Source organism: Ornithorhynchus anatinus, chromosome 7 (genome assembly GCF_004115215.2).
Source record: "Ornithorhynchus anatinus isolate Pmale09 chromosome 7, mOrnAna1.pri.v4, whole genome shotgun sequence".
Lineage (NCBI taxonomy): Eukaryota > Metazoa > Chordata > Mammalia > Monotremata > Ornithorhynchidae > Ornithorhynchus > Ornithorhynchus anatinus.
The window spans coordinates 7,619,589-7,638,136 of record NC_041734.1 but is presented as its reverse complement, the minus strand read 5'-3'; the positions used below and the strand labels follow the sequence as shown (position 1 = coordinate 7,638,136).

At 42.4% G+C, this 18,548-nt stretch overlaps 1 protein-coding gene across 1 annotated transcript in view; it reads right to left on the bottom strand.

Annotated features, from left to right (window-relative positions):
- Positions 1–15,647, bottom strand: part of TOX (thymocyte selection associated high mobility group box) — a 404,763-nt gene extending 389,116 nt beyond the window's left edge. Inside the window, exons 1-2 of the mRNA XM_029069417.2 lie at positions 15,566–15,647; positions 3,541–3,611 (exon numbers count right to left, since the gene is read on the bottom strand). Coding sequence (XP_028925250.1) covers positions 3,541–3,600 — 60 coding nt within the window. The 5' untranslated portion in view covers positions 3,601–3,611; positions 15,566–15,647. The remainder of the gene's footprint in view (positions 1–3,540; positions 3,612–15,565) is intronic.
- Between the last annotated feature and the right edge of the window lie 2,901 nt (positions 15,648–18,548).

The following is an 18,548-nucleotide window of genomic DNA, read 5'->3' as shown; positions in this document are numbered from 1 at the left end:
ATAATTTGTATTTGTACAAAGCCTATTTCTGAAGTATTTCACCACCTCTACTGACTTCCCAATTCACTTCTATTTTCTGTGTGAAATGCTAGAGTGCCATTTGGAAGTGCTGAGGGGAGAATAAGCTACTCCCTCTTCCCTGTCCAAGTTTTTTTTTCCCTAATCAGAACTGGCCCAGAAATCCATGGTCCTCTAACCCATCCACAATGCATCCCTCCCCTTCTCTAGTGATACAGATGGAGGGAAACTGAGGAAAGGGAAGAAGTGAAGCAGCAGATCTATACTCCAACAGAAATGCCAAGAGACCATAACAGTGTTCATGAGGTAAAAATTACAGTTGACTTAATCCCACACATCCCTTCCATTATCCTTGTGCCACATGTTTGAGGGAAGGAAGAGGGAAAGGAGACATTCTGCATCAACTGTGTAGCGCTCCTTCTGACAGCCTGCTTTCTGGAATCCAGCTGGGAGAATTGGATTCATTAATCCTTACGACATAATGAAACAACAGTCAGGGCCTGTTCGACAAAGCTGCTGTGGCCTTCACTGAGAAGCCAAGCTCTGCATGTTTTATGAAGCAAATAACTTATTTATATAATTTAACCATTTGCAAGTGAACCTCTGTCGATCTCTAATCTTCTGCTTATACATGTTGCTCTTTGCTGCAGTGTAGTTTCTGTTGCTTAGTAATTCTTTCAGAAGAAATGTTCTATCCCATATGAAATCTGCTGGACTATTCTTCCCAGTGTATAACCAAGAATTCCAAAGTCTCCTTATGGCCCTATGGTGAAGGCAGAAGAAACTCAGCCCACAGAAACAAAAAAAGACTAACTGCTGAAGAATAAACCATACTGCAAGTATACACATATGCAAATATACACACAAAAAATCCAGTGAAGACCTAATTTTTTAGTGTTTATGTTAAACTTCATTGGTGTTTTACCTAAATATCTTAAGACACTGGGCTAGAGTTATCACTATAAATTGCATTTACCGGAACCCTACTTAGTGTATAGAGCACAATAAGAACTAGGAAACATAAAACTGCAATAAGACATTGTCTTTGCCCTTGAGGACCTCATGGTCTGATGGGCAAGAAAGCAGAGCCAAACAGATTCTAAGTGAATGAAGAGGAACAGAAATACAAGTGATAAAAAAAATGGAAACAAGAAGAGACAGAAACATAAAACAAATGAAGATATATCAACACAGGTGCAAAGATGCTAGTAGAGGTGGCATTAATCAAAGAATGTGACATTTGGGGGAAGTTGAAGGAGGGGTTAGCTGTGGTTCAGTGAACTTGAGTGGGAAGGGTATTCTAGACAGAATACCCTTGAACAATGGGATGGAGATGGGAGTGGGCTGAGTGAGCTATAACTGGAAGATTGTCATAGGAAGGAGGAGGAGGAAGAGTGTGAACTGAAGAATCGGGGGAAGAGAGAGGTGATAAGAGAAAGACTACATGAAGCCAGTCAGGCATTTTCGCTTGATGTGTGGAAAAAAGGGGAGCCACTGGAAAGATAGGAGGAGAGACTATATATAATGTGAGGGTGATAAGGACTTGAAGATCCTCTAGACTGCAAACTCCATATGGGCAGACATGGTGTCTACCTATTCTATTGCATTACACTCCCTCAAGTGCTTAGTATACTGCTCTGCAGACAAAGTTCTTAATAAATACCACTGATTGACTGAGGCCATAAAAAGTTGTAGAGGAAAGGGCCGACTCAGGAGTTAGTACCTTGAGTTTGTGAATAACTCTGTCTTGAACCATTTTATCAGAAGCTTTTCTCCTAGGTTTGGCTTTATATATACTATATATCTATAGAGAAGAGTGTAAAAGCACATTCTTCCTTGATTCCCACCCCCGCCCCAATCCACTCAGTTTTAACGCTTGACTTCCCTTCTTAAAAGAAAATATAAACATATATGATGGACAGTCACCAGCCCCACCAATTTAACATCCTGCCCCTCCTACTGAAACCAACAAAATCTCAAGTCAACAAGTTACTAGTGAGGTGTGGTAGAAAAATAAGAAAGTGAGATGGTGTCTACAACAGCAATTTATTTGCCTGAATAACTTTTGCAATACAAAATTATATTTAAGCCTCAATATTCACCATGCAAGGCACATACTTAGCTACTTCACTTACAGGGGATGTGCCCTGCAGCGTTGCAGACTTCGGACAATTGTAGGGCCTACCTCAGAAATCCTGACATCACTACATCAACCTGTTTCACAGGGAAAGAGTGTTGGCCTCACCAAGTCCCCATGAACAAAAGTGTTCACCTAGATGGTGTCATAATCCAGAGAGGAGACTGAGAAATTGATGACAGGTTAGAGGTCACGAGAGCAGGACTAAATGACTCTGATCCCAAGGAGGTAACGTTCCCTCTTGAGTTTGCCTCAGGACACCGGCTTTACAGGTTAAATTAGCCCAGATAAATTGTTCATCTGGCATACTATTCCTAACACAATAAACTGGAACACAGTCTTCAACCCTCAACAGGGTCTTTTTTCCCTACTGATTTTTTTTTTAAATGGTATTTAAAGTACTTACTACGTGTCAGACATTGTACTAAGCACTGGGATAGATACAAGCAAATCAGGTGGGACACAGTCTATGTCCCTCATGAGGCTCAGATTCTTAATCCCCATTTTACAGAAGAGGAAACTGAGGCACAGAAAAGTTGAGTGAATTGCATAAGGTCAAACTGCAGACAAGTGGCGGGACTGGGATTAGAACCCAGATCTTTCTGAATCTTAGGCCTGTGCTCTACCCACTAAGCCATTCTGCTTCTTCAAGGCTATTGCCCTGGCTGTGGTTTCACTTGAAAATCATTTGGCACAGCAGTAGTTTCCTTTAATCTATTCAAGCCTGACATTATCAGATGACGTGAACCCCATTTCCCTTTTCTCCCACTATAAATGTGAGCAAGGTCTGCCATTTGTGCATAGTTCCTAACCCCATCAGAAGTCCAGCCCAAAGGAAACACTACTAGAATCTTGTCTCCTTGAGCCCAGTCTACCAACTTCAAGGTGAACAAGATTCAAGTTTTCACAAAAAGCCACCAATTACTAATCCTTCTTGTTAGGGTTGGAATGCTACAGTTTTTGAAGGAATAGACTCTGATCCTCTTTACAGCTTGCCTAGGTCATTGCATGCACACAGATACACTCATTTTCTTCACATTCAAAGACAACACTGATGGTGAAATTCACCTATGGTATGAGGCGCTAAGAAGTCCAGTGTGGACTGTACACACACACAGACTGCACTTTGTTGTGCTGTCCATGTCCAGAACAAACAATGGGCTAAATAAACCATCTATCCTTGAACAAGGCAAATTGCATGTTATTAGCAGTTGAATCCCAACCAGGGCAATATAAATACTCAGCCGTCTCATTTTCTCCTTCCATAGTACCCATTTCATCAATATGTCAGTTGAATCACTACAGACTTAATTTGACTCAACATGAAACAGTTTTCATTAAACAAATGTCTCCAAAGATTATCAAGTTGTAAGGGAATGGCTTACCTTGATGATGACCCAGTAGGAAGTTTTTCCTCTTTTTAACCGATGAAGTGAAGCAAGCATTTCCTGGGTGCCTACAAGGAAACATATTATAGTTGGAAGTTATTAGTGGAAAGAAGTGCTCCTCCATTCCAAACTTCAGTATCTGATTTTGTCACCTTGCTTTGGTATGACCAGAGCCTTTCAAGATTGGAAGGATGGGCCTAGCCAAACTACCTGAAAGGGATGAATTCCTCAATCAGTGGTATTTATTGAGCACTTATGGTATGCAGAGCACTGTACTAAAGGCTTGGGAGAGTACAATACACAATCCCTGCCCATCAGGAACTTAAATCTTCATTATCAACTTTAAGACACTCAATCAGCTCTCTACATTACAATCCAGCCCACACATTTCACTCCTCTAACACCAGCCTCTTGGTGCCCTAATCTCATCTCTCTCACCACTGACCCTTCACACACTCTCCCCCTCCTGCCTGGAGCCTCTCCCCCTTCATATTCAGCAGAGTATCACGGTCCCATCTTCATAGCCCTACTAAAGTCACGTCTCCTCCAGGAAACCTTCTCTGCCTAATCTCTCATCTCCCTAACCTATCTTCCTTTCCTACTGCATCACCTATACACTTGAACCTGTATCTCTTCAGCATTCACCTGCTTCCCCCATGTCCAAGCTCTTATATAAATATTCCTATATTTGGTTGCTTCCCCTACCTGTAATTTATTTTAATATCTGTATCCTGACAGACTGTAAATTCCTTAATGGAGGGAACTAGGTCTACTTTACTGTACTCTTTCAAGAGTTTAGTACGACATTCAAAAATAGCATTGATTGATTTAATTTTGGATCCTTGAAGACCTCAATATCCATGTGGATGTTCCTGGTGATGTTTCCATTGTCTGCTTTCTATCATTACTTAACTCCACTTTACTCCTACTCCACCCCACCTGTCCCATTGGACACATACTTGGTCTCATCATCTCTAGTCACTACACAATCTCTACCTTCACCAACTCTGAAATCCCTCTGACTAGAACCTCCTCATCTGTCTTTTCTCCCACACATGCTTTCCCCACAAATCTGTCCTGTTCCCCCAGAGACCTCCAATTTTGGGGCCCCATCCAATTTTTCCAAGTCATCATATCCCATTTAGTCTCCATTCCCAGGCTACCTTCCCTGGATGACCAAATTCACACCCTCAACACCACCCTCTACTGAACATAACACATTTACTCACTCCCCTATCCTTTTGTCGATCTCATACCACTAACCCACAGCCCTGGATCACCTCCCCAATCCACTTCCTCTACTCCTGTGCATGAACCATACTGCCATTCCTCTTCAGTGTGTTTTTTCCCCTCACTGCTTACAAACATGCTTATGTCTTCCCTAGTCTAAAAAACCTTTCCTTGTCCCCATGGCTCCCTCCATTATTGCTCTATCTCCTGCCTTTGAATCCTCTCCAAAGTCAGTGCATGCGTTGTCTATACTTGTGGTCTCCACTCCCCCTCCTCCAATTTGGCTTCTGATTCCTTCACTCCAGAAAAAGTGCCCTCTCAAACGTCCTCTTTTTCTTGACAAATCCAATAGTCTCTATTCAATCCTAATCCTCCTCGACCTTTTAGGGGACTTTGACCCTATTCATTCATTCAATTGTATATATTGAGCACTTATTGTGTGCAGAATATTGTACTAAGCACTTGGGAGAGTACAACAATAAGAGACACATACCCTGCCCACAGCAAGCTTAAAGTCTAGAGGGGGAAGACAGACATTAATATAAATACAGGCATGCACATAGATGTGTGGGGTTGAGCAGGCACTTGGGGGCTATGGGTGTGGCGGGAGGGAAAGGACAAAAGGTGCAACTCAGGGAGAAGCAGAAGTGGGGGAAGAAAGGGGGCTTAGTCGGGGAAGGCCTCTTGGAGATGCACCTTCAATAAGACTTTGTAGCGGGGAGAGTAAGTGTTGGATTTGAGGAGGGAGGATGTTTCAGGCCAGAGGCAGGAAGTGGTCCGGTGGTCAGAGGGAAGATATGTGAGATTGAGGCTCAGTGAGCAGGTTAGCATTGGAGGAGCAAAGTGTGCAGGCTGGGCTGTAGGAGAGTATCAAGGTGAGGTGGGATGGGGCAAGATGATTGAGTGTTTTAAAACCAATGTTGTGGAGTTTTTGTGTTTTTTGGTTAGGACAGAGGTCCTACTGAGGTAGAGCAGACCTAAGTCCCTGTTTTACAGGGGGATCCCAGCCTAAGGGGGAGGGAAAACAGGTGTTTAGCTCCATTTTATAAGTAAGGAAACTAAGGCACTGAGGAGGAACTGCCCCCTTGTACCTCACCTTGCTACTTTCCCATTACAACCCAGCTGGCACACTTTGTTCCTCTAATGCTAACCTTCTCAATGTGCCTTGATCTCATCTATCTCACCGCCGACCTCTCGCCCACATCCTACCTCTGGCCTGGAACACCCTCTCTCATATAAGACAGATAATTGTTCTTCCCCACTTCAAAACCCTATTGAAGGCACACCTCCAGGAAGCCTTCCCTACCTAAACCCTCCTCTCCTCTTCTCCCATTCCCTTCTAAGCCATTATTACTTGCTCCTTCATTCATCCCCTTCCCATCCTCACAACACATAGGCATATATCTCTAATTTATTTATTCTTCCATTTATATTAATGTCTGTCTCCTCCTCTAGACTGTGAGCTCATTGTGTGCAGGAATACATCAGTTATACTCTCCGCAGCGCTTAGTAGAGTGCTTTGCACATAGTAAGTGCTCAATAAATACGATTAAATGAATGCAATGAATGCCCATAGGTCACCCAGCTGACAAGTAGCAGAGCTGGAATTAGAACCCAGAACCGCTGAGCCCCCAGCCAGATCTTGCTCTCACCACAGCCATTACCCCTGGAACCGGAGCATTTATCTGAATTACAAAGCGCTCCTCACAGCAGCCTCCCAGTGGTGAGTTTACAAATGCTTATAGAGTGCTTTAAGACTTTGAGTAGAAGGTGTTATATTAGCACATGGAGTATTACAAGATTCCTTTGGAATTGACTGACTTAATTTAAAAGGCTGTTGTTGGCAGTGCCTGGCATATCCCTCTTGGGCAGAAACAAAGTCTGAGGAAATCATTGCTCTAAAGGAGTCCTTCCACACTTGGCATTCTGAGGATATATTCATTTTGGGTCAGGACTTCGGTTACAAAACTTGACTTTTTCCTAGATAACGCTTTCCAACTTCCCTACAGGCAGGGGTCATCAGATTGGGAATATTTTCATTTTTTTTTTTTTTTTAAATCGAAGCAATCCATGAGGTAAGTGGCCTGGCTCAAAATCCTTCATTCATTCAATCGATAACACTTAATGAGCACCTTCCGTGTGCAGAACACTGAACCAAGGGCCTAGGAGAGACAGGTGACCCCCTGACCACAAGGAGTTTACAATCTACTAAACTAGTAAATGACTCAGTAACAAAGCAACTGTGGGATTCTTCAGAGTGGTGGGCTTTGTTTTGAACCCTATAGGCAACCAGCCCTGGGGGAATATTTCCTCCCAACAGCTCCCATAATAAAGTACTCAACCAATCACAGCTTCACAGCACTTATGTACATATATCCTTATTCCAGGTTGTTTCCCAACTGCAATTGAATGCCTGTCTCCCCTACTAGATTGTAAGCTTATTGCTGGTAGGGAGCAGGCCTACTTACAGTGTTGTAATAATAAAATTGCATTATTGTATTGTAATAACTGGTATTTTTTAAATGCCAAACACTATTAAGCACTGAGGTAGGTACAAGTTAATTATGTCACATGGTCACTGTCCCACATGGGACCCCCAGTCTAAGTAGGAAGAACAGGTATTGAACCTCATTTTACTGCTGAGGAAATGGAGGCACAGAGAAGTGAAGCAACTAGACCAAGGTCACTCAGTAGGCAAGTAACAGAGGTGGTCCTCTAACTTCTAGATGTCCCTTCCCACTGGGGTGATCCCAGGACTCCCATGGTGTGGGGAAGAGGAGGTGGGAGGAGGACGGGGTGGTATCAGACACCTCTCTTCTCTCAGTTTGTGCTCCCTGTTTGCCAAGGGGTACTGGGGGGTTGGTGCCCCCCTCTCTGCTTCTCATCTAGTGCCAGAACGTACAAACATTTTGCCTACAAAGAGTTTCTACTTTACTACCTACTCCCCCAATGTCTCTGGCAGCATGAACTGAGTGACAGGATGAAGCCTATTCTGGAGCAGGTTCAGCTTTGCTACAAATTTCTAGAAAATTGGGCATACATAGATGGATTCTTTATAATAGTGCTAAGCGCTCAGTACAATGCCCTGCATACAGTCAGCGCTCAATAAATACAATTGAATGAATGACTGATACCATAGAGTGTCTTCCAATGATGGTGCAAACCTTAGTTTTCTACTGAGAGAGGGGACCTACACATCAAACAGAAAATTCTCACCAGTGGCTTTAAAGCACAAGGTCACTTTGCCCCCTCCTACCTTATCGCCCTGATTTCCTAGTACAACCCAGCCTGCAAATTTCACTCCTCTAATGCCAACCCACTCACTTTACCTTGATCTCATTTTCATCACTGCCAACCCCTTGCCCACATCCTGCCTCCGGCCTGTAACCCCCTCCCACTTCATATTCCACAGACTGTCATTCTCCCCACCTCCAAACCCTTAATTCCTCTAAGGGGCCTTCATTTGCAATTTATCCACTCCCTTCTGCATCACCCTGACTGGATCCTTTTATTCACCCCTCGCACAGCACTAAAGTACATATCTATAATTTATTTGCTTATATTAAATTTTGCCTCTCCCAACTCCCTAGACCATGAGCTCGTTGTGGGCAGGGATTGGGTCTACCAACTCTATTATACTGTACTCTCCCAAGTACTTAGTACACTGCTCTAAATACAGTAAGTGCTCAGTAAATAGGATTGAATCTCTAGGGGTCCCTCTTCCAAATGGCTATTCCATAGCTACATCTGATTCCCTCAGGTAGATTTCAACAAGTCATAGGAGATTGGGGATCCCTTACTCAGGCAGGATTTGTGGAATTTCCTAACTAAAAGGGCATATGGAAGACAGATTAGTCCTGTTACCCAGAGAACCCCGCCCTCCATGGGCCTTATCTTGTGAGAACAGTTTGGAGCAGAGACATTTAAGCCTATGAAGGAATGGGGCATCAGATGAATGAGGACAGAATTCTACTGCAAGTGGAATAAGGCAGCTGGTTTCTAATTCACTTTAACAACTCAATCAACCAGAAAAATGCATGCCCACTGGCCACAAGCCTTCAATTAGTCTGGGCAAAATGGAAATATTGGTTTATGTTGGTGCCGTTTCCTGTTTTTACAACTTGCTGCCCTACATTAAATTAAAACCTCCATTGCAGGTAAGGAGGCTAGTCAAGTTGTCTCTCTCAGACTTTTCTTTCTTTGCAGTGCTGGGCCCATCAAGAACTTTGGATTTATTTTAAAATTAGATGAATTTGTACTGGGGCTTCCTGTGTAAGGACAGTTGACTTTGAAGCAAGATGCTGCAAGAGGACTGCCTAATGGAAAGACCACGGGCCTGGGAGTCAGAGGATCTGGGTTCTAATTCTAGTTCTGCCACTTGACTGCTGCATGACTTTGGGCAGATCACTTCACTGGGCCTCAGTCACCTCATGGGTAAAATGGAGATTTAATGCCTGCTCTCCTTCTTACTGGAACTGTGAGCCCCATGTGAGGCAGGGACTGATCTGAGTATCTTGTATGTATCCCAGCTCATAATACAGTATCTGGCACATTGTGATTAATTGAAATATTAGCATCCTTCTCATAGAAACTGTTAGTGCCCAGGGCAAAAAACATGCCCAGTTCTCACTGCCACAGTGAGTAGACAAAAGCCAAGCACTCATTACAATGCTCTGAATAAACACTCAAATACTATGGATTGATTGATTTTAAAAAAGAGGGATACAAGGTAGGGAGAGAAATGCAAAATCTGCCCTATATCACTGCTGCTGGAAGCTCTTTAATCTTGGAAATGTGGCCCCTGTACCCTCAGGTTGGCATCTGACCCCTGAGGTTGCTGCCCCCAACTCTGGGACCCAGTGCTCCCCCCCAACTGATGGAGTTTAGAGCATCTTCTGTCTCCCCCTCTAGACATCAAGCTCACTGAGTGCAGGAAACATGTCTCCCAAACAGTCCTCTAATATAGTTTTTAATATAGTCCTCTGCACACAGCCAGCACTCAATAAATACAATTGATTACCATGGTAGTTTCCCAGGACTTCCACAGAAGTCAGGAGCAGGGAACCCTGTCAAATAATCTTCCTCTTATACATGTTTGCAATTATCTTGCCAATTAATTGTCTTTTTAAATGGTATTTGTTAAGCACACACTTTGTGCTAAGCACTATACTAACAGCTAGGACAGATGTAGGATAATCAGGTTGGACACTTAGGGCTCACAGTCTCCATCCACATTTTATAGATGCAGTAACTGAAACAGGGAAGTTAGGGAACTTGCCCAAAGTCACACAATGAAGAAGTGAAATCATGGCTCTGCCAAACGCTGTGTGACCATGGGCAAGTCTCCACTTCTCCATGCCTCTGTTCTCCTTGTTCTCCCTCCTACTTGGAGGGAGCTGCTAGAGAAGCACTGTGGCTCAGTGGAAATAACCCGGGCTTGGGGGTCAGAGGATGTGGGTTCTAATCCCCATTCCACTTGTCTGCTGAGTGACTGTGGGCAAGCCACTTCACTTCTCTGTGCCTCAGTTACCTCATCTGTAAAATGGGGATTAAGATTGTGAGCTCCACATAGGACAACCTGATTACCCTGTATCTACCCCAGCACTTAGAACAGTGCTTGGCACATTGTAACTGCTTAACAAAAACCATAATTATTATTATTATTGTTAGACTGTGAGCCCCATGCAAGACAGAGACTGGGTCCAACCTATTGCACTTTTATCTACTCCAGCACTTACAGCAATGTTTGACAGAGCAGTTCTATTGTGATGCTCCTTCTTTGAGTGTGTAATGTTTATATCTGTTGCCAAATTGTACATTCCAAGTGCTTAGTACAGTGTTCTATACTAAGTGGTCAATAAATACGATCGAATATTCCCAACTAGGAATTGCGAGGCTGGGAAAGGATAGCATTTTGTTTCAAAAGCCCACATAGTTGTTCCCAGGAGGGCCTGTAGGAATTTTTATTTGTCGCTTCCCTCTGTCCCATCATGCTGTGGCACACCCGAGTTAACCCTGAAAAGCTCTAAAGCACTGGGGGTAGGAGATGAGAATAATGGTATTTGTTAAGCACTTCCTATGTGCCACACACTGTACTAAGCACTGGAGTGGATACAAGCAAGTCAGGCTTGTCACCATACCTGTGAGCCCCACAGGGGACAGTCTCAATCCCCATTTTACAGATGAGGTAATTGGTGCCCAGAGAAGTGAAGTTACTTGCCCAAGGTCAAACAACAGACAAGAAGCAGAGCCAGAATTAGAACCCAAGACCGCCTCCCAGGTCTGTGCTCTATCCACAGCGCCAAGCTGCCTCTCAGACGAAGCGTGGATTTGGACAATGTCACGACTTCATCATCTTATTTCGGGCCCCTGGGAAGCTTCCTGTATCCTTTAACACTGAGACTATAGTAGAGAACCTGACAGAGCGTATTGGCACCAGAGCCCACTGGTGTAATGCAGAAATATGGGTGGCAGGTTGGCCAGAAAGAGCCCCTCTGTGAATATGATCAGTATGTTTCGAGTCGATTCCAAATGTTCTGCAGGCAGAAAGCTTGTCAAACTGTATTAGCCACGTGTGATATGAGACGAGAAAATTTAAAAAGAAGAACTCCATCAAATTACCCAGCCTGGAGACATCTGAAAGCAAGTCTGGGCGACTGCATTCAAACAAAAACAGAACAGTCTACCAGCCAGTTCAGACATATCTTGGGAGAATAGGCATATTAAAGCGCTCCAATTGTTTAGCAATTTGTAATTCACGTATCCCGTATTTCAAGCTCCCATTTATTGCTAAGTAATTCTAGTTCTTTATAAAGGGTGAAAATCCTTGCGGGTACCTGGCTTCTACAACATATATAGCTGAAGGAATAAATGAACCTCTATTTTTAACAGCTCCTCGTACTTAATAATTGAGGAGAGAGGCCTAGTAGGAAGACTACCACCCCATCCTACTGCAAATTAGATTTATTGCTCCTTACAAGAGTTACCTCTTGTCCTGCTGTTGGAGTACGTCCCCTTTCAAAGCTCAAAACAAGTAATAAAGTGCTTTGTCAGCCATGACCTATGCCAAACCTCACAGGTGGGGTGGTGGAAAAAGTTTTATTCTCACTGTTTTTATGATGTAAATGATTCAACACAACCTCTTCATTTTATGTACAGTTAAAAATTCATAACCTGAGAAACCCGTGAAGGCTCTTCTGCACAAGAATTCCAACTAGGTGAAGTTTGTCCACTCAATTCTGTTAGTACTTTGTAGACAAATATGAGAAAAAAGAAATCTTTTTAAAAAATTCTTTGACCCTGCTTTTTGCCATCTGAATGGTCATGGTTGATTGGAAAAATCAATGGAGGGCTGTGAGAAATGCACATCACTGTTGCAGCCAAGCCGCACAAAAATCCAACTTTTCACATGAGATGAAGATTGTCTTTGGTTCATTTACTCTCTTAAGACACATTAAAATCAAATCTATCACCCCATTTGGCCATCTGTCAATTCTCACTACACAGTAAATGGGAAGACTTTGTTCCTTGATCACCAGAATAGGAGGATGTTTTGTTGTTGTAATAAATGGTTCTAGGCCTCAGACAGAAATAAATCAACACAATTTATAAAGTTGGGGTGAAAGTGTTAGATGCAGTTTTCAAAATTACAGAGAATTATGTATGGATGAGTTGTAATAAATAAAGTGCAGCTTTAACACTTTACACAAAAAAATGATGAAGAAATTAATGTCTAGCCCTTTATTTGGGACATATGTACCAGCAAAAGGATAGGATTTTGCACCTCATAAGGTGGAACGTCTTCATAAATTTCATTTCACACGTAAATAGTTAATGGTACCCACTAAGTTTCAGCACAATGAAAACAAATATATGCATGAACAAATAAAGGATTTCTTGTGCTTGCCTAGTGATTTTTTTGTGGTATTTGTTAAGCACTTACTATATGTTAAACACTATTCTAAGTGCTGAGGTAGCTTTAACCACCACTTGTCTGCTGTGTGACCTTGGACAAGTCACTAACTTCTCTATGTCTCAGTTACCTCATCTGTAAAATGGGGATTAAAAGTGTGAGCCCCACGTGGGACAGCCTGATTACCCGGTATCTACCCCAGTGCTTAGAATAGTGCTCGGCACATTAAATACCATCATAATAATACCACAGCTCTTAAATACCATCATAATAATTATTATAAGTTAATTAGGTTTCACACAGTCCCTGTCCCACAAGGGGCTCACGGTTTAAGTATGAGGGAGACTAGCATGGCCCAGTGGATACAGAATTGGCCTAGGAGGCAGAAGAACCTGGGTTCTAATCCCAGCTCTGCCACTTGTCTGTTGCATGACCTTGGATAAGTCACAACTTCTCTGTGCCTCTGTAAAATGGGGATTAAGACTACGAGCCTCATGTGGGGCAGGAACTGTGTCCGACCTGATTAGATTATATCTACCGCAACACTTAATACAGTTCCAGGTAGATAGTAAGCACTTAAATACCATAAAAAAAATACAGGAGAACTGAGGCCCAGAGAAGTTAAGTGACTTGCCCCAATGTCACGCAGCAAGCAATTGGGTTTAGAACCCAGGTCCTCTGACTCCCAGGCCCATGTCTTTTCCACTAGGCTATGCTGCTGTTTATGAGAAATGAAGTGATCTTTCAAAAGTAGCTTGCATTTTGTCTTTAAAGGGAAAGCAAATAAAACAATCTCACCCAGGGAATCTAGTTGGCCAACCCCAAGCTTTACTCACCCAAAATGCCATCTCTACTTGAAGACACTTTTGTGGGTAATCTCTCTGGAGAATCTATTCCAGGTCCAAGTCCCCTAATGCAGGCCAGATCCCCCAGGAACTCTTCCCCTATCCCTCATTCCAGTTATGTTCTATCTGGTAATCATGAGCATTAGCATCAGGTCTGCAGGTTCCACTGAGCACGTGGAGAATGAGTGCACCACCTGATTCCCCAGCTGCAGCAAACTTTCAGAGACTATATTGTAATAGTGGGATTTGTCCTTAATCTAGCTGAGGCACCTAATTTTCCCTTCTATCCTGTTTTGAAGATGTTAAGTGAATTGATCCAAAGGGAATCTCATTGAGAAAGAAACACTGACAAGTTCATTTTTGCAGCATATTTGTTTAGCATAGTGTACCTTTTGGACCCTCAAGTAGTTTCACATAGAGACCCCAACCCAAACTGTGAAGCAGCATGGCACAGGAGTTAGAGCACAGGCCTTGGAGTCAGAGGATCAGGATTCCAATCCCAGCTCCTCCTCTTGCCTACTGTCTGACCTCAGGAAAGTCACTTCACTTTTCTGTGCCTCAGTTACCTCATCTGTAAAATGGGGATTAAGACTGTGATCCCTTTGTGGATAATCATCCTGATTATCTTGCATTTAGCACTGTGCCTGGTACACAGTAAGAGTTTGATGAATACCATAAAAAAAAGGAATACAGAGAAGTCGTATGGGCTCACGCATATCCACAGCACTGGATATCAGTGGACCTGGGTTCTAATCCCCACTATTCCATTTGTCTGCTGGGTGCTCTTGGGCAACTCACTTAACTTTTCTGCATCAGTTTCCTGACTTGTAAAGATGGGAAGTCCTGTTCTCTCTGCACCTTAGAGCATGACTTCCATGTAGGAAAGGGACTTTGTCCAATCCACTTATCTTGGGGCATTAGTTAAGGACAAATTATCTGACACTGTATTTGTCAGATAATTTGTTTTAATACCACCATTAATGATGACCCAGCATTGTCTTACAGACCTGAGGATTATTATTATGCTCTCTCAGTTAAGCACTTCTTATATGCTGGGATAGATTCAAGATACTCAGGTTGGGCATAGTCCCTGTTCCACATGGGGCTCATAGTTTAAGTAGGGGGAGAAGGATTTAATCTCCATTTTACAGGTAAGGAGACCAAAACAGAGAAGTTAAGTGACTTGTCCAAGGTCACACAGTAACAAGTGGAAGGATTAGAACCCAGGTCCTCTGATGCCAAGGCCCTTGCCACTCCACTGCTTCCTTGAGGATGGAGGCAGAGTCCAGGTAGACCAAGCCTGAAATGAGGAAAGAGGTTTGGGGATGAGAGGAAAAACCTTGTCAGACCAGGCTGAGTACTGGTGAAATAAACCTCCAAGAAGGAAAGAGGGCATCTTTGGCTTCTTTAAGAAAATCCCACAGCATCCCCTTGAAAGGGGACTGTGATGTGAAGCAGCAGGAGTAGGTTCTGAGGCACTGTAACCTTCCCCCAGAACCAGCTGGACTCAGATCTCCCCTGGGGACACAGTATCACTGGTCATGGACAAGACACCGTCTGATCCAGTGGAAAGGGAGAAAGTCAGAGAACCTGTGTTCTAACCTCAGCTCTGTTGACTCTTTGTAAAGAGACTTGAGGCAAGTCACCTAACTTCTCTGCCTCAGTTTCCTCAAGTGGAAAGTAAGAATTACCCATTCTCCCCCTACTTAAACTGTGAGCCCTATGTGAGACAGGGACCATGTCCAACCTGATTCGCTTGTATCAGTGCTCAAAACAGTATTTGACCCATAGTAAGCATTTAAATATAAATAACTTACTCACATTCACCTTTCCCTTCTCACTCCTTCCTCCATCAACAAACCCTGAAGAAAAGATTATACAAACCTAAAGGGGTCTGCAGAACCCAAGCCAAAAAGATCTACAAGTCTCACACAGACATTAGAAATATGCCAGAAAGTAAAGAGTCAAGCATTACAAGAATTCCAGCTTAAAAGACAAAAAAAACACAGTTTCCCCCAATCCTTCACAAACTCACCACCAACAAAGCCACAGTAAAACCACAGGCCAACAGCAAGCTTCACTAAACTGAAGAATAAGTAGGCCCTATCTGGTCATCATTTCATTTCTTCAAGCCTGATTTAATTGTGTTCCTGTCCTGGGCTTGTCAGCTGTGCTAACTTGCCTGGTGAAATACTCCAATGGGAAGCAGGGAAAGAAGCTGTTGCTCTTAGACATGAGATTGACTGCACCTGTAGATCTAATCCCACCCACTCAAACTGTCCTAATGGAATTGGAGAGAGTTTAGTTTTGCCAAAATTGCCCTACGTCACCAGTGTTCTTGAGAATATGGAAAGCAGGCGAAGCAGGGGCTTTATTTAGCTTTGGGATTCAGGGAAGAAGAAGTTTTCTCTTCAAGCAGAAAGAAACAGTACTGAGGTAAGGCAGAGTGGCCCTTCTGAGGCTGATGAGCAGCAGTTGTGCTCTGTAGGCAGCTAAGGCCCAAACTGTGGGGAGAGTAGTGAGATTCATCCAGATATTTTCCCCACAGCCATAGCCAGAAAAGAAATAGCCACCAACAACTTTCCTACTGCTGAAGTATCTTTTACTTCATCCAGATGCCTGCTTGGGAAGTTGTTATTTTAGTGTTGAAAAACAAGTCGGGTAGGTGAGATTTGAAAAGAGTATATATATTTGTAGTGTGTTTGTAGTGTGTCTGTTTGCTGCTCAGGTATTTTTGTTGATGAAATGAAGAGTGCTCTAATATCAAATCATTATTTCATGCCATTTATATTAATGTGCTGAAGGGCATAGCAATCATTATCCTTTTATTTATAAAGGATTAATGCATGTGGTTGATAGAGCGCTGGTTCTTCTGTAAGAAAGTTCTTTTTCAAGAGAAAAGGAATTTGTGGAATGTGTCTTGCTTGCCTTTCTTCATACATTTGGGGTCTATAGGGAACATTTTACAATTACAAAGAAATAGAGAGAGAACATGTGTGTCCCTTAAGTAACATTTTTATTCCCTTTCATAGAAGCATATGAGCTTTTCTTTGCCAGTCAGAAAGAACTGTCTTGGGGGAGGGGAGGATACTAGGGAATGATATAAACTGAGCTGTAAGATTGGGGTGAAAAGAATTGTGGGTTTGTAGTCAATCAGAATACATATGCCAATTCTACAACCTCTTCAGGCCAAGGAAATAATTTCTGGATTTGGAACTAAGGTGTGTTTCCCTTTATGTTGTGAAGGTCCCTCCTGTAAAACTGCTTTAGAATTTCCACTTTTAATGCTTTTCTTCTTAAAAGGTTTACTTAGGCTCAGTTCAGAATTCTGGAAAGTGCTTTTAACACTTAGTCATTTGCAATTTTTTCTTCTTTGTCTCTTCAAAAATTATATGGTGATGATGTAAAATAAATAGGGAAAATGTATAAGGAATAATGCTTTCAGAAAAATGACACTGGAAATATCATGTATTATTTTGCAACCCAACAATGGGACTATGTAATGCTTATGCTATTCAATAAGGCCATGATGGTGTGTTTACCCATATTTCAAGAAGCTGTGGGGGTTTTTTGTTGTTAATATGGTTTGTGTTTAAGCACTTACTATGTTGAGTGGTAGAGTTGTTCACTAAGTCTTGGACTTCAACATGAAACCTTAATAGTGAGTAAATTACTACTTCAACTCATGAAGGGTAGCAGCAATTTAATAATTATTTAGCCATGGTATAGTTCTTCCGTAGATATTCCCAAACCCAGTTTTCAAACTTTGTTCCTTTTAATATATTGACCAGAAGTTTTCATGAGAGAAATGAATGCTTATTGCTACATTCTATGTAGAGTTCAATTAAAGAAAAATCAGCATTGCAATAATCTGGCATCTGTTTAGAAAGAGGATGGATGATAAGAACTCTGCGCATTTAATAATTAACCATGTGTGGCTTGTTGAGGCCTCTTTTTTGTAACCCCCATAAGAAGGGAAATTTCTGGAAGAGTAAAGAAATGGCAGCTATCTTTGTACTGAGGATCCTGCAGTTGGTGAACACGTATTTAGCTTTCAGGTAATTCATATCCATCAGAAAAATGAACTGTTTTTTTTTCTTCTTGAATTGCTTTTTCTCTTTCCAAGTGAGTGTTGTGTTCAGCATTGAAGGATAACCTGGTTTTACATATATGGGAATATTATGGTTGAATTAAATGGAAGGGCAGAAGAGGAAGAAACAGTGTGGCCTAATGGAAAGAACCCAGGATATGGAACCAGTAGACTAGGGTCTTAATCCCATCTCCACCCCTTACCTGCCATGTGACCTTGGGCTAGTCACTTGACCTTTCTGACCCTTAGTTTCCTTATCTATAAAATGAGGAATAAATACCCATTCTCTCTCCACCTAAGACTATGAGCCTCATGTGGGAGAGGGACAATATCAGACCTAAGTATATTATATATACCCCAGGGCCTTTTTTTTCTTTATACACCTTAAGCCCTTACTGTGTGCTAAGCACTGGGGTACATGCAAGATAGGTTGGACACAGTCCCTCTCCCACATGGGGCTAACAGTCTAATAATTGTGGTATTTGTTAAGGACCCATGTGCTAGGCACTGGGGTGAATATAAGCAACTTGGGTTGGACGCAGTCCCTGTCCCACATGAGGTTCACAGTCTTCATCCCCATTTTAGAGATGAGGTAACTGAGGCACGAAGTGAAATGACTTGCCCAAGGCCACACAGCAGACAAGTGGCGGAGTCAGGATTAGAACCCATGACCTTTTGACTCCCAGGCCCATGCTCTATCTACTACACATGCTGTTTCCCCCAACTAAGTCTAAAGGCTTAGCTAAGTGCTTGGGATATAATAGTAAATGTTTTACAGATACTAATAATAAATACATATATAATTTTATAATGAGGCAGAAGAGACCTAAATGAGCTAGATATATTAATCTGGTTGGGTTCTTTGGGATGGAAGTGACTCCCATCCTAAGGAAGTATTAAGGTAAGCTTTACTGCATGATTCCTTAAA